This window comes from Mustela putorius, unplaced genomic scaffold (assembly GCF_011764305.1).
Source record: "Mustela putorius furo isolate JIRA1106 unplaced genomic scaffold, ASM1176430v1.1 tig00537248_pilon_pilon_pilon, whole genome shotgun sequence".
Lineage (NCBI taxonomy): Eukaryota > Metazoa > Chordata > Mammalia > Carnivora > Mustelidae > Mustela > Mustela putorius.
The window spans coordinates 3,699,654-3,726,017 of NW_025422387.1; the positions used below are offsets into that span (position 1 = coordinate 3,699,654).

General features: G+C 46.7%; 1 protein-coding gene across 4 annotated transcripts; it reads right to left on the minus strand.

The window, feature by feature from the left end:
* Positions 1–1,117: 1,117 nt before the first annotated feature.
* On the minus strand, positions 1,118–25,252 carry TCTN2 (tectonic family member 2). Of its 4 annotated transcripts, XM_004753095.3 has the most exons (18): positions 25,043–25,250; positions 24,807–24,914; positions 24,264–24,340; positions 23,229–23,424; positions 20,283–20,383; positions 17,741–17,937; positions 17,113–17,239; positions 15,859–16,003; positions 14,152–14,217; positions 13,058–13,192; positions 12,732–12,809; positions 9,740–9,820; positions 8,809–8,920; positions 6,183–6,289; positions 2,888–3,041; positions 1,823–1,948; positions 1,583–1,671; positions 1,118–1,343 (listed from the first exon to the last, which is right to left on the minus strand). In XM_004753095.3, the coding sequence occupies exons 1-18, from the start codon at positions 25,122–25,124 to the stop codon at positions 1,240–1,242; spliced, it is 2,085 nt and encodes a 694-aa protein (XP_004753152.1). In that variant the 5' UTR covers positions 25,125–25,250; the 3' UTR covers positions 1,118–1,239. The 4 variants fall into 4 exon arrangements, with proteins under 4 accessions (XP_004753152.1, XP_012911887.1, XP_044929616.1 ...); XM_013056433.2 differs by lacking the exon at positions 9,740–9,820 and having other exon boundaries at positions 25,043–25,251; XM_045073681.1 differs by lacking the exons at positions 24,807–24,914; positions 25,043–25,250 and having other exon boundaries at positions 24,253–24,339.
* Positions 25,253–26,364: the final 1,112 nt, after the last annotated feature.

Sequence of the window (26,364 nt, forward strand, 5' to 3'; positions counted from 1 at the left end):
AAAATTTCAAACTAATTTTCCAGAGCTAGTTATTTTAACTGCCATAGAAAAACTTTCTGAATCACTACAATTAATTGACCAGTGGATATTTCCTTTTCTTTGACAAAAGACAATTTGTTTTACTCTTTCTACAGGGCGTAATCACTTCCACCACAGAGATCCAGATCAAAGAAAAAGAGAAGCAGAAGGGGAGGAATCGGTATTTCTCAGTGCAGTACACAGAGTGGTGCTTGAGGGAGAAAACTTCTTTATGTCATTAGTTACATGTTTAATAGGAATCAGTAAAAAACAGAACTAGGCTTACAGATTTACACTGGAAAATGCAACAACATATCTGATGTGTCCGGGAAGTCAGAAGGCACCACGAATTCCAGCAGAGTGCGAAAGGGAAGTCAGTCACATCTCAAAATTAGGTTTACTGACCCTGTACAAAGTCCATCAGATACATGACTAAAATTTGTCTAGTCCACAAAGAAGATGCAGAGATTTGCCTTGTGGCCCTGTGGGCTGTGGTTGAAGATATCCACCCCCACCCCACCCCCACACTACATCATGCTGTCTGTCCCCTCATAGGGAGCCACAGGAGGAATTTCTCTCAAGCATCAACTAGGAAAAACTATCCTTCACTGAAAACCAGCTTATTTTAACCTGGGTCTATGATTCCTGTACCTGATCATACTTGTGCTGACCTCTTGTCCTGGTTTTGTTTTACTCTCCTCCCAATATTGCTTTCCCTCCTTCAGCCTCCACATCTTCCCTCCCCAATTTATTTGTGTATATTTACAAAATAATACATACATTTTATGGTATATACATTTCTAAGGCTTTATGAATTTTTAATTCTTTCTTTGAAATAGAGGAAATTAACCAACCAATTCATTGGAAATATATAAGAATTTGAAGAAAATACTTTCTAAAGTAAGAATAACATGTGGACCAAAACTCCCGTGACTGTGGAAACTTGTGATATACACGAAAGCGTCTGATAACATTTATTTACACCGTGACCCTGCTGTGCATTTTGCTTGATCTGGTCCAGCAATGAGAGTGTCTGCTCTGCATCTCTCCACACACCTGGATAGTTACGTATGTGAATTAAATCCACAGTGCACTTAACTTTTAAAAAATCTAAAAAATAAAGCACTGCATTTATTACAACTTTACAAAGGCACAGAGGAGTACGACAAGTCATTGAAGCAAAAGTCTGTGAACTGTAAGAAGTCAGGTGGTAGCTGCATTTCAAGCTTTGCATGTTCTGGTCCAGGGGTTACTGAGGAGCGCAGCTAATATGAAGAAGGATGCCAAGAGTAAGCCCTTGGCTACGCACTGAGAATAAGGTTCCCCTGCAAGAAAATGAACCAAATGAAGCAGAATTCTTATTTCTTAACTTTGGGGGGAAATTACTTAGTAGAAATAAACCAAAACAGTAATAGTGATCATTTCTAAGTGGAAACCTTATCAGTAAATTGTTTAAAACTCCTTCTATGTGTTTAAGTTTTCTGTGACACATACATATTTTTTAAAACTATTTTAATTGGCAAAATATTAGTGATAACCCTTCCAGAAACCTGCTTTACCCTACCTTGATAATAACGAGTCAGTGGATATAGAAGTTGCGGCCAACACACCTCATTTCTGTTACAGTCATATTCTGTAAAATTGATCTGGAATCTAGGAAACATTTTAGAAGATTACAATGGGCACAAAAAAGCACACTTCTGATGAAATATATCAAAACTTGAATAAAGAAAGAAACTTCTTATTTTCAAGTATATATTTTTCTGCTTCCTAATAATGTCAGCTAGGTCGTGAACTGGATTACCTTGTCAGTGGCCGGGGTAACTGGGCAGGTATCTTAATGAACTGGACAGAGGCACTGACAGGGAAAAGGTCGGCCTTATCCTCACACGTAAGCCCACACTGGAACTGCCAGTTCACTGTAGAGAACCTGGAAGGAAAAGATTACGCAGGTAACACACCCACCACTCGCTTCTGGTCCTGTTAAGAGTATCAGGGAACCAAAAGCAACAATATAAATCGGGATTCTCCTAAAGAAGGTTCAAATTCGGGCGCCTGGGTGGCTCATTTGGTTAAGCCACTATCTTTGGCTCAGGTCACGGTCCGGAGTCCCAGGATCAAGTCCCACATGGGGCTCCCAGCTCCGTGGGGAGTCTGCTTCTCCCTCTGACCTTCCCGCCTCCCATGCTCTCTCTCACTGTCTCTCTCTCAAATAAATAAATAAAATCTTAAAAAAAAAAAAAAAAAAGAATAAGAAGGTTCAAATTCTACTAGTGCTTTTCCCCCCATTGGGCGATGTAAACGTTCCAACATATGCGCAAGGAGAGCGAGCAGCGCAGCGAACCACCCAGCTACAACAGTCAACAATTTAATACGAACACCAATAGCAGCTAGCCATCTTGGAGAGGTTTCCAGATGCTGGGAGGAGTATGAAGGTGTTTTCTACACACCACGTACACGCACAGCACATCCCTCTCAGAAGACTGCTACCAGCTGTGTTTGGTGGTTAACCTCTGTCAGTTCTGCCCATCCAGCATTCCATCCCCTTCCTTCTGGCAGCTGCCCCCCAGCTTCCCCTTGGGGAGACGCCCTCCCCACAGTAGTCCCTACTCAGTATGCACGGATTATTAGATTCCTGGCTCTCCCCTTTGGGCCCCCTGAGAGAGCGCACAGAATCCCTCACACAGCTTTATAAACACCTAGGAGAACAAGTTACCATTACACACGCAGATGATAACATGTTTCATTTATACACATAATCAGGTCCGGAATAATTGCAATTCATAAATAAACACTCCGACTACAGGTTAGCATTTCCCAACTCTGGAGCACCTGCCACTTTACTGACTTATCCGAGATGCGATCACACCTTGTCTCTACGCCAACGATCTCGTGCTGAGTCATCCCTTCCACCGCGCCAGCATCTGAGAAAAGGATGCGGATGTGCAGCCGGGCGGGAACATCCGCGCAGAGGCCGTGCACGCTGACAGGCGGGGCTGCACCTGGGTCGGCGGCATCTGCGCCTGGAGCAAAATATCAAGTTGTGCATTTTGGAAAGAATAACCATGGTTTTTGTACAGTGCCATGATACGGAGGCAAAATTGGGAAATGTTCTGGGATAGGAATCACATTTACACATCTCTCGTCTCTAACGGGCTCTTGGTATCGTCACTCTGTGACCATGCGAGCCCTTGTGTTCAAAATGTTTCCTCGGGGCGCCTGGGTGGCTCAGTGGGTTAAGCCGCTGCCTTCGGCTCAGGTCATGATCTCAGGGTCCTGGGATCGAGTCCCACATCAGGCTCTCTGCTCAGCGGGGAGCCTGCTTCCTCCTCTCTCTCTCTGCCTGCCTCTCTGCCTACTTGTGATTTCTCTCTGTCAAATAAATAAATAAAATCTTTAAAAAAAAAAAAAAAAAAAAAAAAAAAAATGTTTCCTCATCTGTTAAGTCAGTGACCGGAACTTTTAAAATCCCAGACCCACGTGATAAAAGCAGACATTTGGACCCAGTTCCCAAGCTCCAGGCTCCCCAGAGCTTTAGCAGAAATACCATCCAGTTGCAGTAAAACACCATGAGACGCTGTTCTCGTACAAGGCGTCTGAGACATTTGCAATCCGTGCTAACAACTCCAGTTAGTAGGGATCAAAGAGTGAAGAAGCAATTTCCTATTGTGTCACCAGAGAGTAACACAGTGAAGAGAATGAAACCGACTAAGAAGTTAGTAACTGCGGGAGGCGGGTAGCAAATCATGGGGACACTGGGGGGACTTGAAAGTTGTGACAATTTATGACTTCCAACTTCCTCCTCTTCGATGTGTGTGTTTGACATCCCTCTTTTTTTTTTTTTTTTAGGATTTATTTGTTTATTTATGTATTTATTTGACAGACAGAGATCACAAGCAGGCATAGAGGCAGGCAGAGAGAGAGGAGGAAACAGGCTCCCTGCTGAGCAGAGAGCCCAATGTGGGGCTCGATCCCAGGACCCTGGTATCAGGACCTGAGCTGAAGGCAGAGGCTTAACACACTGAGCCACCCAGGCGCCCCTCACCATCTCTTCTGTTTATCAACCAGGATCAGGGTTGATTTTGGCTTAGACAGCCATAGAAGCCAACTGCTTTCACCCCGAAGGCAACAAAATGTCACCACCTCAGTCCTTCTTATGTAACCTTGGGGCTACTCTATCTCGAAACCTCCCAGTTTCTCTACTTCTCACGTGCTTTACTGACTCCTTCCCTCCATCCCCCTGGATGTCACAGCTCACCCAGCTGGCCTCAGCAGCAAAGGATCTAACTCTGCGCCTAGTGACTCAAGCACAGGGCACGGAAGGATCGGTGCATCACAGCCTACGCGCCCCATGGCCCCCAGGACCCCTCCCAAAGTCAGAGAGTGATTTGGGGCACTTCTGGCCCACAGACATATTACATGATCCCTCGCTGGCACAAAGAGGGCAGGGGACCCGGGACCCTAATGATCCAAACGAAATCACAAGGGGTGTGGAGAGCACAGGCACGAGTCTGGATGGGCCGCTGTGTGAATTCCAGGCTGCTGAGCGGAAGCGACCTAAGAGGGCACAGAGAACAGGAGCCAGAAAGCTGCTTACCACCGTCCAGGCCAAAGGGAGGGGCACGACAGAGTCCTCAGTGACAAGAGGGGACTTAGGTCAGCAGATGATGCACAGCCAATTTCCTCTTTCTGGCCCCAAAAGGCAATGCCATTAATTAGAGCACTAGAAGAAGCCTTCCTCCCGTGGACATTTCCATACTCAAGACTCCCCTGACTTGCCCACCGGGGAGCCAGCAAAGAGGCTGGGTCTGGGGTCCAGCTCTACCACGACCCGCTGAGCCCTTGAGCTTCTGCCCTGACGAGCTAAGTGAGAGGCAGCTCAGGGGCAGCATTTTAGATCGGAAGGTGAACCCCGCTACTGCCTGAGCCACACGCACTCCGCCTCCTGGTGCTCTGTCCCTATTGGTCTGGACGCTGCAAATTCCTCTGCTCAAAGGCACAGGACTGCCGCCTTTCCACCGGCCTGGGCGGGGCCTGCTCTTACCCGCTACGCCTCACTTCTTTCTGTTGTCACGGCTGTCCTGAGAGACATTTCACACCAGACCGTTCACCCAGTTAAATGTACAATTCAATGGTTTCCAGTATATTCACAGAGTTGTGCGGCCATCGTCCCCAAATTCCATTTTTATTGCCTGTATCCATTAGCAGTCCCTCCTCACTCGCTCCCATCTGCACCTGGCCCTGGTGACGAGCTGCTCTCTGTGGCAGCAGATCGGCCCATTCTGGGCATCTCGTACACATGGCACCGGAGGGTTCGGGGTCACGTCTGTCTGGCTTCTTTCACTCAGCATCATCATTTCAATCACCTTGTTTTAAATTAGCAACATTGCTTGTATAAACTGTAAAGTCTGCTCTCAACTGTCCATATTCCTGGCAATCGAAAATAGCAACGCAAACTGAAACAGACTGAAAATCTTCATTCTTCATTTAGACTTTCTTTTACAAAGGCCATTAGCTCATAAAACAACGGGGCACTGAACTTCATGCGGATTTCCTCTTAAAAGCAGGGGGGTGCGCCTGGGTTGCTCAGTCGTTAAGCGTCTACCTTCAGCTCAGGTCATGATCTCGGGATCCTAGGACTGAGCCCCTCATCGAGCTCCCTACTCAGCAGGAAGCTTGCTTCTCCCTCTCCCACTTCTCCTGCTGTGTTCCTGCTCTTGCTGTGTCTCTCTCTGTCAAATAAACAAATGAAATATTTTTTTAAAAGATTTTATTTATTTATTTGACAGAGATCACAAGTAGGCAGAGAGGCAGGCAGAGAGAGAGAGAGGTGGAAGCAGGCTCCCCGCTGAGCAAAGAGCCCGATGTAGGGCTTGATCCCAGGACCCTGGGATCATGACCTGAGCTGAAGGCAGAGGCTTTAACCCACTGAGCCACCCAGGCGCCCCAACAAATGAAATATTTAAAAAAAAAAAAAAAAAAGTCCTCATGGATAAGAGGTAAGGAATGTGAAGAGCCCGATGCCCGGACAGCTAACCTCTAGACAGAACTCAGCCAAGCTGTAGCGCAGGCAGAAGACTCATCCCACGACTCCCCCGCACAGCCCACATGGCGCACTCGCAGCGACGAGCTACCCACCGCACATCTCTGCAGCTCTGACTTACGGATTATTTCCAGCCAGCCGTCACTAGGATCGCTGTAATTGGAGTTGCCTCTCATTGCAACATGAGTTGCTTGTACTAACGAGTCAAGTAGTTCGGCAGCATTCTCCCTGCAAGAGAGGAAGACATTTCTCAGTGCACGGCCAGTAGGGCTCATCCTGAGGTCCTTTCCATGGAGTGTCCAGGTTGTCCTTGCTGGGGACCCAAATAAAAACTTGCCAGAGGAAAAGGCATTAAAAGCGGCTGGGCGCCTGCATTCTCTTCAATGGCCTGCCCAGGAGGGACCTAAGCCACTAGAGGAAGATATGCAGAAGCAATCGTTTACTCTGGGTTTTAAATATTGGTGACTCATGTTGCTATCATGTAGTTTACAGACTCCGTTGAATGTCATAAAACTTGGGAGGTGCGTAGATCACGTACCCAGTCACCAGGCTAAATTTACAGGCCAGAGGGATCCGAGAGCAAAAGGAACGTAAATATTGAGCTAAAACTTTGAGCCATAAGATTAAGTAAAGATTAACAACTGGAACTTAGCGGGGCCGCCAGGGTGGCTCAGTTGGTTAAGCACCTGAGTCTTGATTTTGGCTCAGGTCATGATCTCAGAGTTATGAGATCGAGCCCCCCATTGTGCCCCACACTAGGCATGGAGCCTGCCTGGAATTTTCTCTCTCCTTCTCTCTTTTAAAAAAACAGAAAAAGAAGAGGAAGAAAAGGAATTGGAATTTCGCATCCCTCCTTTCCAGTGATGTCACTGGCAGGTACAAACCTTATGAACAGCAAGGCAGAGACCGCTGACTCCAGCCTTATTCCCCACAGTCAAGAGCCTTGCTGAAACTTACACCTGTCTACTTCCCTGCTTAGTGCCTCCCCATCTTCTCCCAGCTCCCCAGAGAACATGCTACTCAGGATATGCTGCAGATGAAATGGGGTCAGAATGCACGCACTTACAAACTCCAGCGAGATACTCCTTTACACCTACTGGCATGGCAACTATCAAAACAAGAGAAATTAACCAGTGTTGGGAGGATGTGGACAAACTGGAACCATCTCACATTCCTGGTAGGAATATAAAATAGTGCAGCCACTGAAAGCGATGCGGTGGTTCCTCCAAAAATTAAGCATCTAATTCCTGTATGACCCAGCAATTCCTCTCCTGGAATGGTTACACCCAAGATCACTAAAGGGAGGGACTCCAATCAAAACTGGCACATGAACCTTCACAGCAGCACTGTTCGACAGCCAAAGGCGGAAATAACTCAGGTGCCCAGGGACGGATGAGCAGATAAACAAGCTGGAGCAGAGCCAGGCGGTGGAACAGGATCAGGATTCAACCACGAAAGGGAACAGAGCCCTGACACCTGCCACAGTGTGGATAAACCTCGAAAACTTGAAGCTGAGTGGAAGGGGCCGCCACCTACTGTAGGAATCCATTTATGGGAAAGGTCTGGAACAGGTCAGTCCCTAGAGATAGAACACAGATCAGTGGTTGTCGGGGCGGAGGGAGGGGAGAACACGGTGGATAGTTAATCGGTACAGGTTTTCTTCTGCAGAGACGGAACAAAATAAGTACAACATCATGAATGCACTCAATGTGACCGAACTATTTACTTTAAAATGATTGATTATGGGGCGCCTGGGTGGCTCAGTCGTTAAGCAACTGCCTTTGGCTCAGATCATCATCTCAGGATCCTAGGATCAAACCCCCGCATCGGGCTCCCTGCTCAGCGGGAAGCCTGTTTTCTCCACTCTCTCTCTTTGCCTACCTCTCTGCCTCTCTGTGATCTCTGTCAAATAAATAAATAAATAATCTTTCAAAAAACAAAATGATTATGTTACATGAATTTTACCTCAATTTAAAAAAAAAAAGAATGCATAAGCGTATCCATAAACACACCTTCCAAATGCCACCCAAATAAGTACAAAGTTCCTTATACACCATGTAACAAGGCTTGTGTATTTTTTTTTTTAAAGATCATAGCTATTAATTTAAGAGAGAGATATCCAAGAGCACGAGCAGAGGGAGGGGCAGAGGGAGAAGCAGACTCCCGGATGAGCAGGGAGCCTGACACAGGACTGGATTCCAGGACCCCGAGATCATGACCCAAGCAGATGGCAGATGCTTAACCGACTGAGCCACCCAGGCGCCCCAAGGCTTATGTATTCTTTCAGTGTTAATCACACCAATTACATCTGCCTCCTGTCCTTTTTATGCTTCAAGGAGTGCGGGGTTCCAACAATGGACAGACTTTAGCAGAGCAACTACATAAATATGGATGAAAGGGTTCTAGTGCCAACAAAGAACTCCATTTTCCCTTTTACCAATGTTCCAATCAATTCTCTTTTTTTTTTGAAGTAGAGCTCCACACCCAGTATGGACACCAATGCTGGGCTCAAACTCACCACCTCGAGATGAACAGCAGAGCTGAGATCAAGGGTCTGACGCTTTAACCAACTGAGCCATCCAGGGGCCGGGAATCAGTTCTAAAGAGACTACTATCCACTCCCACTTTCCACAAGTGTGTTCTACAGACTGCAATTTTTCACATTCATGTTGTCTGTCATTTCAGGGGGTGAATTCATTTTAAGCAAACCACTCAAAAGGCAGGTAGATTCACCATGATACACTCACCTGAGCCAAGTACAGTTTTCATGGATCCCGACTTCTAGAAGACATCCAGACAGTGTATCTTCTCCAAACAAAACGGGTTTGAAAGTTGCTGATGTACACAAACCCCTTCCAGCTAGAAAGTAAAAAGATGATCCTCTATTTTTGCTAAAATAAAAATAAAGATTTACTTCAAAGTTTTTCTTGGAAAACCGAAAACCATCAGTAGAAATAAAGTTTCCAAATTCCTTAAGAACTGAAGTCATGGTTACTCTAATCTTTTCAAAGCTGAACAAAGGGGCCTTTCTGTATGAATAGTTGGCCCAGGATCAATGGTCTTTTCTGAACATGAAAGTTAATGCCTCTGGCACCAACGCAAAGATTTCCCATTGTTTGGATCAAAGTTATGGTCATATCTCCAATTACCACCATCTGGGGCTACAGGCAACAATGACAAGAGACTCTGCAGCCAGGCCCATGTTTAAAGATTTTATTTATTTATTTGTTTGTTTGTTTGTTGTTTATTTGAGAGAGAGAGAGCATGTACTATGAGCAAGAGGAGGGCACAGAGAGAGGGAGAGAGAGAATCTCCAGCAGACAGCCTGCTGATCACGGAGCTGGACTCAGGGCTCCATCTCATGACCCTGAGATATGACCTTGAGATTATGACCTAAGCTGAAATCAAGAATCTGCCACTCAGTCGAGCCACCTAGGCACCCCAGCCAACCCCCATTTAAATCTCCCTTATGAATAACCAGCATTTCAGGAGCAAACAAAATTAAATTTAAAACCAAACAAAAGAAAGCTGTAGAAGCCTGATCTCCTCCACCCTCCCCATGAGCTAAATAAATCAACAGGAATTTAAAGTGATTAACTACTTGATTAGATTCAAAATAAGGCCCTATTTCCAATTCTAGTTTGTCAAAGCACGAATCAGATTACCAAACCAGATTACCCGATTGCCAAAGGTGTAAGGTCGTCTCATTATTCATCCTGTTGATATCCAGAGCTCGAACTGGCTTGCCAAGTTGGTAACCTAGACAAACGCGATAATGGGAAGTAGCTAAAGTTAACCCAACACAGCAAACCCTCATCAGATAGTATAAAAGAGGAATAACACAGAGAAAGGAAACCTACAGGCAAAGTGATCAGAATACACTTGAGAAAAGAAACCATCTTCACGCATCTTCTTCTTCACACATATCTTACAAAGATATTTGTGTGACTTTTTATTTTTTTTAAGATTTTATTTATTTATTTGACAGAAAGAGAGACATCACAAGTAGGCAGAGAGGCAGTCAGAGAGAGAAGGAAGCAGACCCCCCTCCAAGCCGAGAGCCTGATGCAGGGGCTCGATCCCAGGACCCTGAGACCATGACCTGAGCTGAAGGCAGCGGCTTAACCCTCTGAGCCATCCAGGCGCCCCTGTGTGACTTTTTAAATAAATTTTAAGAATAAAATCTGAGGGACGCCTGAGTGGTTCCATCGGTTAAGCCACTGCCTTCAGCTCAGGTCATGATCCCAGGGTCCTGGTATCGAGTCCCACATCCAGCTCCTTGCTGAGCCTGCTTCCTCTACCTCTGCCTGCCACTCCCCTGCTTGTGCTCTCTAACAAGTAAATAAATAAAATCTTAAAAATAAAAAAATAATAAAATCAAATCTGAAAAGGCACAAGCAGGCAAGAGTCAATCCCCGCCCCGTCACGCCTGAGTACTGGAGGAGTGGTCGCTACTGCTGGTCCCAGGCGCTTTAAAAGGAGTCTTAAACCAAAGCAGCCTTTCCGTGGAACTCTCCGGTAAATCAACCCCACCCCTCGTGATTCAGGTCCTATTCCCAGTCTCTCCTATTAGCCCGCCTTACTGTTTCTGCTTTTTTATTAAGAAACGTTCACATGCACACAGAGATGAAGGGAATACCACCGAATACCAACAACCGTGGATAATTAGCCAGCCTGATCTTCTCGGGATTACATGAGCACACACACAGATTATTTCTGGTGAGACCTTTTGAAAGTAAACTTTAGAGTTGACACTTCACCTCTAAGAGCTCTAACATACATCTCCCGGAAGGAAGGATATTCTTCTACATAACCATGATACCAATATTCCTCCTGAGAAAATTAATAATTTCTAATAATCAAAATGTATCATACTTCTACTTCCTCCTATGTCCCCAAAAACATGTTTTAGAGCCTTTTTTACAAACCGAGACGAAGTCAGGGTTCACGCCTAGTGCGTGTTTCCGACCTTACCTCTGAGCATTCCTGAAGCAGCAAGAATTGAACCCGGGTTCCTTCCCGAGCCCTCCGGCCGCTGGTCGGTCCCTGCCCATCTCCACCTCCCAGCGGCCCCGTTGCTGCCTCCCTGGCAGCGCCTGAGTTATTCCTGTCCCCAACCCACACTATCTCCTCTCCCAGGTACAATCTCCTCCACACAGCCCAGAATAGAAACTTGCCAGAGTGCAGAACTCTGACTCACTCTGCTTTTCTTCCAGCACTGAGATCAGAACCTCCACAAACTACTTGACACAAGTCCTTCGTGATGGGCAGTGGAGATGGACGGTCAACATTCCACTGCTCTCAAGTTCTAGGCCTCTCTGTGAGTCCAGCCCACATGTATTAATTATCTTCTATTATTCTCTGTTGTGTCTATGACCTGGTGCCGTCTTTCCAAGTAAGAGAGTTAATTCCTTGAGAATCATGCCCGTGTAGTGTACTCCTGCCAAAACCGTTCCTGCCTCGGAAAGTGCTAGAGAATGAATGGATGTCCATACACAACTTATCTCACAGACTGACTGGTTCTGGGTTGCAATCAATTAATTCTTTTTGGACAAGAGTGTCAACACTTTTCACATATTCTAATGGTGTTTCTCAGAAATCCTGTTAAATTAGATCATTAACTGAAAACCCTTAAATTTCAGGAGGCTGCTTTGAAATCCAAAACTATAAAGTCCAAAACTCCACATTAACAAGTACACTAAAATCTCATTTAAAAGAAAGTAAACATGGGGCACCTGGGTGGCTCAGTGGGTTAAAGCCTCTGCCTTCCACTTAGGTCATGATCCCAGGGTCCCGGGATCGAGTCCCAAATCAGGCTCTCTCCTCAGCAGGGACCCTGCTTCCCTCTCCCCAACCTGCCTCTCTGCCTACTTGTGATCTCTCTGTCAAATGAATAAATAAAATCTTTTTTTTTTTAAAAAAAAAAAAGGGGGGAGGTGCCTGGGTGGCTCAGCGGGTTAAGCCTCTGCCTTCAGCTCAGATCATGATCTCAGGGTCCTGGGATCAAGCCCCATATAGGGCTCTCTGCTCGGTGGGGAGCCTGCTTCTCCTTCTCTCTCTGCCTGCCTCCCTGCCTACTTGTGATCTCTGTCAAATAAATAAATAAAATCTTTAAAAAAAAATTTTTTTAATTAAAATAAATTAATTAGGGCACCTGGGTGGCTCAGTGGGTTGAGCCACTGCCTTCGGCTCGGTTCATGATCTCAGGGTCCTGGGATCGAGTCCCACGTCAGGCTCTCTGCTCAGCGGGGAGCCTGCTTCCTCCTCTCTCTCTCTGCCTGCCTCTCTGCCTACTTGTGATCTCTCTCTGTCAAATGGATAAATAAAATCTTAAAAAGTTCCCAGTCCCCGTGATATATAGCTTCTTGGTTCTATAAAAGCTAATTTTACCTATGTTATTGGGCATTATCTTTTTTTTTTTTAAAGACTAGTAGCTAAAGAGACAGAATGTTTTGCATTTACAACAATTTGTTACTATCTAGGACACTTCACATTAAAAAAAAAAAAGTTGTTATCAGAAAAAGAATACAGTGTCACAAAAGAGAAGAGAAAGGTTAGAGTCACAAACTAAAATCGGAGAGAGTGCCTTACAATTATTGTAGTATAAGAGTACCGAATTAAAATATGTTTGTAGGGTCAGCAGTTGACATACACTGATATACTGTCTTACCTGGATTTCCAGAAAATTCCTTTTCTTCACCACTATTATAGCTTAAAAATTTTACTGTAAATCTCTGTGTCATGATTCCTAGAAATAAAGCAAAATGAAAATACAATGTGTACCGTTTCACTAGGAAAAGGAATTATCCCCATAGTATTATTTTCTTTACTTTATAATTACATTTTGCCATACAAAAGAAAAGTTTTCTGTTAAATCACAAATACAATAAGAAACAAGCCTGACTTAATTTTACATGTAATAATTATGAAGATCTTAAAGAAAGAAAAAGAAATGTTTTACACTGAAAACATTCTCACTGCCCTCAACAAACTTACCTTTCTGGTGGGCATTAATTTCTGCCCGGATAATTTTGACATTTATTTCACTGATTGTATTATTATTCCATCTGAAAATATAATGTTCTTCCACATTCACATTTCTGGAGGCTGATTCATTGCTTAAAAGTGTTCCTGCGAATAAAAAATACTTTCATAGATCAACGACCCTCCTGGGGGCTCAGGTCGATCACTGGCCCCACCGAGTCAGCACGGGCCCCCTCCCCTACAGCATCACAGTGTCCGGGGGGGAGGTCTGCCCTTCCGCTCCACTGCCGGACCCCCAGAATGCGGCTCATGGCTCGACACACGCACACGCCCGCTCCAGTGTTTGGCAAGGACAAGGGACAGAATGTCAGCCCCTGGGAGCCGAGGCCTGCCGTCTAGCTCACTACCGTATTATAGGTACTTCACGAAGATCTGAGAAATGAATAAAGTTGAGAATTTCGACACATTGTAAGGTAACAGAAATATCCTTCGTGAACAACAAAAATCCTGGCGCTATTAGCGGAACTCTGAATGTCTTGTTTGGCTGCGTCAAGATGGCAAAGTTTAGTTATTTAAAAAAAAAAAACAAAACAAAAAAAAAGGAGAAGAGAGAGGAAGAAGCCTATATACAGGCTCCCTGAAGACCAGCAGGGCCCCTGGTGCCCACAGAGCTCAGGGCTGTGAGGAATGGCTCCAAGCGGCAGACAGTGCTGTGCAGCGAGGCAAGACAAGTCAGGAACAAACCAAATGTGGGCCAAACTTCTAACTGTGGGGAAGCTCCTTAAATTCTTTGTAAAAATCACGGCACCTCGGTGGCTCAGGGGGTTAAGCCTCTGCCTTTGTCAGGTCATGGTCCCAGGGTCCTGGGATGGAGCCCCACATCGGGCTCTTTGCTCAGTGGGGAGCCTGCTCCACCCCCCCCCCACCGCCCTGCCGCTCTGCCTACTTGTGATCTCTCTCTCTCTGTTAAATAAATAAAATCTTTTAAAAAAAAATTTTTTTTTTAATTCTTTGTAAAAATCTATTTCCCTCCAGGACTATGTATCCCTTCTCAGAAATGACCTACGTGTTTCTGCAGAGGTGACAGGGAGCCTGAGTTCAAATACCTGTCCTGGTGATGAATGCGTCTGGGTCGGCGGCTTCCTCGTAGGTTACTCTCGGCGTAACGATGCCTGAGGAGATACCAGGGTCCGTTAGCCTCCTGAGGAGACATGGCCCAGCACAAGCATGCAGACTTGGTCAAGGGCAAGCTTACCAGGCAACTACGGTGACCGCGCCTGACCTGTGTGCCAGCTGCTAACCCTCCCCCACCTCCCCAGACGCCCCCCAGGGGGATCCCACGGGCCTTGGCATCTGATGATAACTGGGGAGGAGACTGGCAGTCAGGGACATTGTGATCTGAGAGCTTCTCCCCTGCAGGAGCGAACACGCGGGCCCCTGCCAGGGCGAGCAGAAGACGGTGCGCTTGCTCTAGACGCGATTTGGCGCTGCCTCAGAAAGTCAAATCACGGGACACCTGGATGGCTCGGTTAAGCATCTGCCATGGGCTCAGGTCATGATCCCATGGTCCTGGGATCGAGTCCCATATCAGGCTCCTTGCTCAGCCGGTAGCCTGCTTCTCCCTCTGCCTGCTACTCTCCCCTGCTTGAGCTCTCTCGTTCTCTGACAAATAAATAAAATCTTATAAAGAAAAAGAAGGGGGTGCCTGGGTGGCTCAGTGGGTTGAGCCTCTGCCTTCGGCTCAGGTCATGATCTCAGGGTCCTGGGATCGAGTCCTGCATCGGGCTCTCTGCTCAGTGGGGAGCCTGCTTCCTCCTCTCTCTGCCTGCCTCTCTGCCTACTTGTGATCTCTCTGTGTCAAATAAATAAAATCTTTAAAAAAAAGAAAGAAAGAAAATCAAATCACAATGTGACTTGGCTATCCCGCAACTGGGTGCAGGGCCAGAGAGACGCAAACGTGTGCCCACACAGTCGCACATGAGCGTTCCCAGCAGCAGGACCACAGCTGCCAACAACGTGCCAAACAACCCAAATGCCACAAAGGATGAGCGGGTGACATATGTGGCACGATCGTTCGTGGGATGGAACAGGACACAGCCACAAAAAGGAGCGGAGCTCTGGTCGGTGCGGCGGCCCGGGAACCCTGCGAACATGATGGTAAGTGAAGCAGCCAGACACGGAGACCACTCCCACAGGATCCCTCGTGTATGGGAAGCGCGGACCACGCAGATCCACAGGGACAGAAAAGGGAGGAGTGGTTGCTAGGGGTCAGGGTATAGTGTCTCCTTTAGGTGCAGGAAAATGTTCTGGAACTAAACAGAGGGGGTGGTGGCACAGCTCTGTGAAGGAACGAAATGTCCCCGAACTGTACACCTCAACAGAGTTAATTCTCCGTTATGAGTTCTACCTCCATTTGTAGAGAAGAACGAATATGGGATGTGCTGCCCTATGGCACTGGGCTTTCTCTGAGGAAAACCTTTCCTTCAGTTGAGAGTTGAAGTATTTTAAGTTGATCCAGTGGAAGTGATTTATATCCTCATGGGATCGCAGTTTATGTAGACACTCAGGTCTGTGTTCTTTCTCCCTTTTTTTTAAGATTCGTTTATTCATCTGAAAGAGAGAGAGCACGCGCAGGAAGGGACAGAGGGAAAGGCTGAGAAGCAGACTCCCCCACTGAGTGCACAGCCCGACGACACGGGGCTCGAACCCACGACCCTGAGATCACAACCTGAGCCGAAATCAAGAGTCGAGTCGCTTCACCAAGTGAGCCACCCAGGAGTCCCACGTTCTTTTCTCAGACCAACATGACGTACCTCCCACCGCACCATTCTTGATCTTTGCGTGGATGACGCCACCATCTTGCTCTTGGTAGGCTTCCAAATTAGTAGCGCACCGAACATCAAAATTGTGAAGGAACGCCACGGGCGCATTCTGCACGCACTGCCCAGCCAGGGACACCTGAGGGTAAGGGAAATCCCAACAAGGCTATGAGCTCTGTCAAATCACAAAACACAGGTCAGTGGCCCATATGGGCCTTCTTCCCGCAGCCCACGCCTACTGCTGGGCTAGTCTTCAAATAATGTCAAGTTCACTGACTAGATGAGCCACAAATCAACTATCTAGTTCATTCGCTAATCACAGTCTGGAAGCAGCTGGTTGAGGAGTAGAAGTATGTAACATAAAATAAGAAAACTCCTGAGCACCTGGGTGGCTCAGTGGGTTAAGCCTCTGCCTTCGGCTCAGGTCCTGATCCCAGGGTCCTGGGATCGAGCCCCACGTCGGCCCCACGTCTCTCTCCTCGGGGAGCCTGCTTCCTCCTCTCTCTCTGCCTGCCTCTCTGCCTGCCTGTGATCTCTGTCAGTCAAATAAATAAATAAAATCTTTTAAAAAAAAAAAAAACATAAAAATGGATTCCTTGAACAGTGAAGAGAGGTCGTTTAGACTCCACATTTTCTTCCCACAAATATCTTTTCCTCATGATTTTGGACTTTAAAAAAAAAAAGTTTTACATAAAACTCTACAGCCTTGAGATATTTTTCAAAGTTCTGGACTATTACATTAAACTGTCTACTGTCTACTTATAGCTTATTAGAAATTGGCTGTTAAACTAACAGAAGCTCAGAATGGTAGTTAGTTCCATGGAATTGAGAGAATGTCTTTTGGTTGGGAAGTTCACTCTCACATTTAGCAAAAACAGTGGCTAATTTAAGAGAGACTATTAAAATCGACACCATAAAGAGCTGCACGCCTGGGAAGTCCACAGGAGAAAAGTAACTTAGGATAAGATTTTTTTTTTTTTTTTTTTAATTTTATTTATTCCTTTGACAGAGACAGATCAGAAGTAGGCAGAGAGGAAGGCAGAGAGAGTAGGAAGCAGGCTCCCTGCCAAGCAGAGAACCCGATGCGGGACTCGATCCCAGGACCCTGGGATCATGACCTGAGCTGAAGGCAGAGGCTTTAACTCACTGAGCCACCCAGGTGCCCCAGGATAAGATTTTTTTAAGTTAAATTAACAAGATGGGAAAAAATGTTAAAGGCCCCAAGCACATCGCAATTGAAATTCTTACCTGCGGAATGGTGAAATAGGTCTTGTCTACAGTCATGATCGGATCTCCTTGCTTGTAACCGAAGTCTGAGCGGTCTCTTAGATCAGCGCGCAGATGCACTCGAAAGGAAGCGCGCCGCTGAGAGGAGCTGTAGATGAACGACAAGGATGACCACTGCTGCTCGCGGCTGTATCTCCTTTCAACTTTTGTTTCACTTTTTTAATTACAAAAATAACACATGGACTAAAAGCCACAGAGGTGCACATTTGAAAGTGGTTAGGGGCTAATTTTATGTTATGAGAATTCTAGAAGGAGGGAGGGGGGGAGGAGGAGGGGGAGGGGGAGGAGGGGGAGGGGCGGGAAGAAGAAGAAGAAGGAGGAGGAAGAGGAGGAGGAGAAAAAGAAGAAAGCTGTCAAATTTCGACATCAGGGAAAGGTGCAAGAAAGAAACTCAAGCCCCCAGGGAGCCCAGCCCTCCTTCCCCAAACCCAGATGGCCACTGTTAACTCTTTGTGGCATCAACAATTTCTCTCCAGTGAGGCCCAATTCTTTTAAAACCTTAGCGCTAAATAAACTTGCTAACGGAAATCTAGAACCGACTTGGGGGCGACTGGAGGCGGTGAGGTCGGGGCCGCGAGAGGACACGCACACGGAGCCATGGTAGAAGTAGCCCAGGAAGGGCGAGTTGGCCGGCGAGGACTGCACACACAGGAACGGGAACCAGCCGGGCGCCCCGCGGCTCTCCTGCACAGAGCACAGGTGGTCAGAGTCGGGACTGACGTCGCCTCCGAAAACGCCGGTGAAACAGGCCTCTCTGAACAGCTCCGTTAGATCGGACGAGCATTCCTTGGAAAGGAAACAGAGGGGCAGTGAGCAGACAGAAGCTGCCGTGGGGCGCCCCCTCTCCAACCCCCAGAGGCACTCAGGCGAGCAGGACGCCACTGAGGAAGCCTGGAACAGAGTCTCCTGTCCAGGCTCCTGTGCTCCGAGCTCACAGGAAGTAAAATCCTGCTGGAATTCCTCTCATCAATTCCCTAATAAGCCTCCAGGTCAGGGATTTCAAACCGTTCAGGGAATCCCATCCTTACTGGGGATGTGAGATGTGCCCACAAAAAAGACAGAGAGGGAGGGGGGGGGAACAGTATGAAGAGAAGATAATATGGAATAGATTCCAAATGGGGAATAAAACAGAGTAATCGCCATCACCATCCAAATCCCGAGCCCGGAGAAACCTAAGACATTTTGAGTCAGGGCAAACAGTCCGAACTCCTAAGAATCCTTACGGTCCACATGAGAACACAACCAGTTAATGTCATCAAGAAGTGACTTCATTCCTGTATTCGGTCATTTGTCCATTTTCTTCCCTGATGCACAGAGTGTTGAGAGCTCAAAGTTATGTCCTAAATGCCTTGTTTACTGACAGTAGAATACATTTTAAACAAGAACAGTTCAAATTAAAGAACGGATCACGACTAAAGGGGTGAGTAGCAGCTCCCAGAAGACATCACTGACCCAGAAGGCCAGTGGCTAGCACTGCATGCTTCGATACCAAGTATGACAAACACAGAAGTCAGAACCGGGCACAGGACTGCAGTCTGGAAGACAGAGAACAAGAATACCATCTGGACACTTCCGCTGCTACTGATTTACGATGTGTTGTATTTTTTGATTAAATATAATTGTTTTGGTAAGTGCAATTGTTAGCATGAGATCTACCCTAAAGTTCCCTTTTCTGCTTTTCCCTTTTCTGTTTTGTGAAACCAACCACAACGTAATTGTGCTCAACCAAAATCAGGAGTGACTGGAGTCCCAGGAAATGTGTCACATCTGTCATTCCTCTTAAATCGCAAAGAAGGATGACAGATGCGGATAGTACCTGGATCCAGCAACAGATTCCCAACTATGACGCCAAAAGCACAAGCAACAAAAGAAAAAACTGATGAACCAGACTCCAAATTACAAAACTTTTGGGCCTCAAATGATACCTACAAGAAAGTAGACGACCTACATAATGGGGACACTTGTTACAAATCACATACCTGATTTGAGACTAGTCTCCAGAAGGGTATAATAAACTCTTATACTTTAACAGCAATAAAATAAATAAAAACAATAAAAATATGGGTAAAGGGCCTAGGAAGACATGTCTTTAAAGATACACAAATGTCCAGTAAACGCATGAAAAGATGTTCAACATCATTTGCTACTACAGAAATGCAAATGAAAATCAGAGCAAACTACCACTTCACACCCACGAGGACGGCTAAAATCCAAGAGATCACTGTAACAAAGGTAGGTGAGGACATGGGGAAAATCGCCACCCTTCCCCGCCGATGGGAATGTAAAACGGTGCGGCCACTTTGGAAAACCTCCAAAGGTTAAACCTACAGTTGCCAATAGGCCAGAGCAGTTCCGCTCCTAGGTACTCTACCCAAGAGAATCGGAAACCAACATCCAAACAAACACTTGCCTACAAATGTTCACAGAAGCTTTATTCATCACAGCCAAAAAGCGAATGTAATCCCAATGTCCATCATCTGATAAATGGATTGGAAATCTGTGGTTTATCCCTGCACTGAAATGTGACTTGGCCATAAAAAGGAACGCAGCTCCTGCCACCTGCCACAATGTGGAACCCTTGAAAGCAAGATGCCGAGCGAGAAAAGCCAGACATAGGAGACCACAGGCTGTCGGAATCCGCTTACACGCAACGTCCAGAACAGGCCAATGCAGAAAGCCAGAGCACAGAGGAAGAGGGGCCCAGGATGGGCAGTGGGCAGGGGAGATACTGCAGAGGAGCACAAAGGGTTCTTTTTGGTGTAACGGAAATGTTCTCAAGTGGGGTCATCGTGAGGGTTGTGTACCTCTATTTACCAAAAAAATTACCTTTCCGTAGAGGCTTCTCACTAAGAGTAACACCATCCCCTCAGTATAATCATCTGAATGCTGACTTTATTGGAAGAGATCCATTTTTTTTCCTTCCCTAAACTAGACCGACAGAACTAAACATACTCAATTTGAGTATTAGATTGAGAAATTAAATTGAGGAAATACTCAATTTGAACACAAAACGCAATCTTAGTTTTCAAAGCCCATCGCTCAAATAGCTGTGGATGGGGACTGGCTGGTCTTCCTCACATGCCCTCAGGCGGCAGAACCTCTGCACCTGGAATGGGAAAGGACATACCCACCTGGTCACAGCAGCAGCGAACATCGCAGGCCCCGGCTGTCAGATTACAGGGACAAGGACCCAGGGGCTGATACACCTGATTGGGAATAACAGTCACATTCTCTGAAAAGCACAAAGAACAGAGAAGTCCAGCTATGAAACATGCAGACAAAACACTGCCATGGTTTTTTGGATGCTCGAAATAAAGCTGCACGATTGTTTTATAAATCACCAGGACCATATAGGACACATTAAGGAATCCCTGAGCTGTGCGTAAACCCTCCCCCAGGCCTGTTATCTATCACGCCTACAAAACCCCAAATACAGGAAAATGTGCGAGTCATAATAAACTGAAACTTGTGGTTGATCTTAAAGATAATCGAGGGACTAAAATTGACAAGCTGGGATAACCGTAAGGCACTGATTCTATGTTTCTATACGCTGAACAATGCTTTTCATAGCACGGGCTCACATTAAGCACTGACTCCTTCCATTTCATTACCTCCTCCAGCAGATAAAACCGAAACCACGGGGAGGGTTCAGATGGCTTATCTGGCGCCTATCTGGCCGCAAGATTCTATCTAATGATGCTACCTGCTCAACCTCCTATCCTATCGCACTGTAGACCCAACTCGTCACATCCTGATTCTGGTTCCAGGGTGAAAGTGGGCGGGGAAATGAATAATTTTTACATGGACTGGAAAAGGAATATGTTGTATTACATTTCAACCTCCTAACTCAGAATCCAGACAGCAGTGTTCCCAGTTTCTCTGCAATAATTTACTGGGTAAAACTTTCAGTCTGCTGAATTTTATTTTTTTTTTTTTAAAGTAGGTTTGATACCTAGCATGGAGCCCGACGCAGGGCTCAAACTCATGACTGAGCCAAGATCAAGTCTCGGACGCTTAACCAACTGAGCCACCCAAGCGCCCCCTGATTTTACCTTTGCCCTAGGATTTGGTACCTCTTGAAAAACTAGGTAACGAGGATTTCTTTAAACTCTATGTAACATTTAACTTCAAGAACACGACAGCTGCAGCATGTGAAGCCCCACTAATTACGTAGTCTACACTATCATACAGTAGAACCCCCGTATGTCAATGGCATCAGGAATGAGGAGAAGGTCTGAGTAACAGACTATGTCACTGAGACCAGACAAGGCTCTGACCATCAGTATAATTAAACCTGTCGGGCGGAAGCAAGGCATTTTAGAATAGGGTTTTACTATACGATATATAGATAGATGTTTGTGTATCTATCTATACGTCTCCTCTGCTGTTGGCTAGCTTCATTGTTACTAGGCATACCACGTACCTCCTGTCTGTCTTTCCATCCTTTTTCTTGTTCTGAGCTCTGTCTGACTGGGTGCAAAATGTTTCAAACCTTCATGGGGTCAGACCGGACATCGCATAATTATCAGTATACAGACACTCTAATTTTCCAAAGTTTGGCTAATTGCACAAAGATGCTTTGAAATATTACCTAAATGGACTCAAAATTTTTTAAAAGAAATTTTATTACCTAAATGTAGTCAAGTCAAGATTTTTTACTACTACTTTGAATGTTAGGGCTACCCTTCATCCCTCCGGTAGTTTTTTTAAGCACCCCCCGGATATTATTTTGTGGGTTTGTTTTCAATTTTAAACATTAGAGAATGTTTTTTCTTCTAAAAATAAAACTTGAAACCTTTAAATAGGTCACCGCTTCACATGTTCAAAGAACTCACAAGGATCTAAGAAAAAGGTTCACAGTGAAGTCTTCATAGCCCGCCCCTTCCTGTTCCCACATCGCTCCTCCAAAGGGTCCCCCACGGTCAGCGTCTCAGACAGCCTTCCAGAACTTCTTTGTGCAAATATAAATATATATTCGCATTCCGTGCTGTAGGCACCCAGCTGCATCTGCTTTCCGCAGCTGGAGATCTGTCTTGGAGAACCTTCCACGCCAGCACACTGAGGGCAGAGTAGCCCGCTGAACGGCCCTATCTTCGCTTATCCAATCCCCTCCACTTCCAAAACCACATAGAGGACCACAGTGGGGGACAGTGATGAGGGAAATGATGCTGTGGAGTCTCAAAGTGACAGACCTTTGCTACAAAGGAGCCACATGGCTCCCTTCATCCCAGATGACCATAATGGCGAGAGATGCTGGAGGTGGTTGCGGTAGGCGGCACCTATCAAACCGGACCCCTCACCACCGGCACACCTACATTCTCTCGTTCTGAGAACACTGCTATGGGAAAGGGAGAATAACACGATACCACTTTCAAGTCCAAACACGTGTGTGCACAGCGCTGTCTGTTGTAGCGCTGGTTACACATCACAAGCCGGGACTGCCTGAAATTCCATCAGTAAGAGACGAGTCAAACAAGGGAGCTCCAGTACTAGTACTAGGAGCTATTAAAAACAATAAGGAACACTTTTCCATTTGCATGGCATTTATTTTTAAAAGGTATAGAATAGTAAATTGTGTGTTATTAGTGTGTGTGTGCGTGCTCTTTTTAAACACAAGAATACCACACACTTCCATAAGTGTATATTAAGAGGCTGCCTTGGGAAAAAGAAGCTGGTTATCCAAAGCTTTCACTGAAAATCTATTTTGGGGATTTTTGTTTGTTTTGTAAACTCTTTCATTAATCTTTCCCTTGCTTTTTTGTTTTGTTTTGTTTTGGTTTGGTTTGGTTTGGTTTCAAGATGGAGTCACAAGAATCCGATGCACAGAAATGAACTTCACGCTCTCCCTTGAAGGCAGTCCACAAGGGTACAAACAGTAGAGCAAAATAAAACAGATCCGAATTAAGTCAAAGAGGACAAAGTGGGAATTTCTAAACCAAGAAACTCAAAAAAAAGGAAGTAGGTTTAGGAAGGCAAGACGGACTCAAGAGCAGAGTGTACAGATTATGTGGCAAACGCCTATAACCCAACAGATAAAGTCGGCAGTGAATGTTTTGATTGTCAAAGATTTTACTTGCCTGATGCATTATGGGCCAAAGAAGAGTTGGCATAAATTTCCACTCGGATGAGTAGATGAGCTAAACAGGATGAATTGCGAGATGCTGATACCAGAAGAGCCTGGACCATACACGGGGACTCTGAGGAGGACTCCGTCTCATTAGAGGAACACCTTTGCCGACCCCTCTTCAACCTCACTGTCACCTCCAGTGCATTCTGAAAGGAAAGTATGTTGTCCCTTTCAAAGTGACTGAACACAGCATGAATCATTCTAAGAACATACAATGGGAAACACGATAAAATCACCCATCACCTCAGCCCACTTTACAAAAGAACTGTATACAAAAATGACATTATTCTGTTCAGTCTCACCCGGTAAGCCTAGGGCACTAGGCAAGACCCTATTCCTAATCCTCAGTTCAACAGGAAACCAAGCAACGTCTGGATATTAGAGAAGACTAAACACGGGTCTGTCTGATAAATCAACTCAGTGTGTCCAGCATGATTTTAGTTTCTTTATCGTCCTACCAGTGTATCAGCAGAACATCAAATACACGCATTAAAAAGTCAATGAAAACAGTCCCCAGTTCCTGACATGCAAGCAAAGTCTGCCTTTCCCAGCCTTTATCTCCAGAGTTGATGTCTTGCGCATACTAGGCACTCAATAAAACATTTATTAAATGGAAGACATTTCATCTCTCCCAGCTTGAGTACCCTTACACGTAAGCTCAGAGCTGGGTGAGGACAGTGATTCCTGAAGATTTTTGAGTCACAGACCCATCTGATAATCCGATGGAAGCTGTTAACCTTCTCTCATCAGAAAAACACACACAGAACATTACAGAAAATTTCAGAGGGTTCAGAAGCTTCTTGAAACTCGTCCAAGGACCCCTGACCCGGGCATCAGCACCTACTGGGCTGGGTGGGTGTCTACCCGATGTGATAACCCACAGGGTCGTGGTAGTTCAAACACAGAGAAAACTGTACCATGTCCAACCAAAGAGTGCAGTGCAGTCTCCACTGGTGGCACCGAGAACATTTTACCTCTGGCTTACCACAGCGGGGGTCACAGTCAAGCTCCAGTCTCCCGTCTCATTGGTCAGCACTCCACAAGCCGGAACCGGCAATAATCCTATAGGAAAGATTAGGACGCAGACACCATTGCCCAGCAGCTAAGGGTGTGCAGGCTGCAGTCAGGCTCCCTAGGAGGGAATCCTGTTCCCAGCCGGGGACTGGGCCTGTTACAAGCTGTACGGCTGTGGACAAGTGACAAGTGACAGCCTCTCTGTAGTGTCTTCATCTGTTAAATGGCATGAAAGGATATTACTGTTCCTGCTGGGAAAACGCGGGGTGCACATGAAGCAGAGGGGACAGTGAATGCTAGCCATTATTGTCCCAAGCTCTCTTTCCCCCAGCCCGCCCGTCGGACCTCTTTGGTCCGCAGCAGCCTCCCAGCCCTGCTCCCATGGCGACTTTGCCGGCCGAGGTCCCCGGGGATGCCACATCCTGCGATGCCACCTCCCCGGGCTCCTTGGGCGGCCTGACCCCGGCCCACCCCACCCCAACGCCACCCCCACAGGAAGGGCCGGACGTTTTACCTTCCTGGTCCTGCAGCAGGGTCAGGGACACGGTCACACCTTCGGTGCTTCCCACCAGGGACGCAGTGACCGCGGGACCGGTCATGCGGATGAAAGCAGGAAGGAAAACTAGGCGGGAAGGAAGGGGAAGGGCGGACTTACTAGTTGCAAGGACCCCGGGAGGAGTCCCAAGTCTGGCCCCTTAAACGCCTCCTCCCCAACCCGCAGCCTGCAGGCCTCTGCCCTGCGGTACACACCCAGGTCCCCCCACAGCGGCCTCAGGATGCCCAGCAGGAGGAGGAGCCCCAAGAGCGGAGGGGCCGGAGGCGGCAAGCCCATGCCTGGGGCCTGGCGGGACTGGCTTCACAGAAGCGCGCCCGCCTTGGAAGCTGGGAAGCACAGGGCCAGAAGGCCCGGCCCGCGCCGCCTCGCCGCCGCCATCTTGTCAAACCAACCGGAGCTATGGCAACCACCAATCGGCCGGGGACCTGCGGAGCGGCGGGCGGTGATTGGGCGGCCCGCAGGAGAGAGCCCGCCCCCGGCCCGGGCCCAGCATCCCGGCCCCGCCCACAGGCCGTGCGCTCTGGAATCTCCACCCGAGGGATCACGAAAAAGGTTGCGTGGTTAAGAGTTCCCCCAACCTAGAGTTAATTCAGTCACTCAGCAAGAGCGAGCCCACGGACCCCGGCTTCTTAAACGCGGTCCTTTAAATAAACTCGATTTTTAGGAGGACTTTGGGATGCAGCCAGTAAGCGGTAAGGCTGCAGTGCTGTAATTGTGGAGCGCGGCTGAACTGTTTTCATGGTCCTTCTCCTGGTTTTTTGAAGAGTTTTGTGTGGTTTGTTTTTACCGCACAGCGCTGTCAGCACTCCGAAAGCGGATCTTAAAAAGAACACAAAACGTGTTGCCCGGCATGAGGGCAGATGCCAAAGTATCTTAATTCTGATGTCAGTAGTCTCAAAGCATTCCACGCCTTATTACAGTTCCGTGAACGGGCGTGCAGGCTCTGAGGTCTCTGTGGGATTTCGTCCTCCTTCTGCGCTTAGATGACCTGCGGCAGCTCCCCTAGCCTCTCCAAACTTCAGTTTCCTTATCCATAGAAGGGAGAGAATAGTCCCTTCCCCCATAGGATTGTGTGAGGATTCAATGAAGTACCATATTAATGAGTCTACACCAATGCCTGGCATATAGTAAGGACTCAATAAATGTTCACTCATTGTTAGCTCTCGGAGCGGGGGCGTGAGGGTTAGCTGAAAAGATCCATGTCTGGGGCGCCTGGGTGGCTCCGGTCATGATCTCAGGGTCCTGGGATGGAGCCCCCCATCAGGCCCTCTGCTCAGTGGGGAGCCTGCATCCTCCTCTCCCTCTGCCTGCCTCTCTGCCTACTTGTGATCTCTGTCAAATAAATAAATAAATAAAATCTTAAAAAAAAAAAAAAAAAAGATCCATGTCTACACCAGGCCTGACAAATAGCAAATACCAAATAAATGTTTGCCGTGTTAGTTGATGAGCAAAACTAACATTCTGAAAGCGATCTCAAAGTTGAGGGACTACAAATGCCTTGCACTGAGCTTCGCTT

What these genes read in the sequence shown, in the direction of transcription:
- TCTN2 (XM_004753095.3), bottom strand. Translation starts at nt 25,124, where the DNA reads ATGGGCTTGCCGCCTCCGGCCCCTCCGCTCTTGGGGCTCCTCCTCCTG. An exon ending in CCTGCTGCAGGACCAGGAAG is followed by an intron (nt 24,341 to 24,806) that starts GTAAAACGTCCG and finishes TCTTTCCTATAG; the next exon opens with GATTATTGCCGGTTCCGGCT. An exon ending in GGAATTTTCTGGAAATCCAG is followed by an intron (nt 9,821 to 12,731) that starts GTAAGACAGTAT and finishes GCGTTTGTCTAG; the next exon opens with GTTACCAACTTGGCAAGCCA.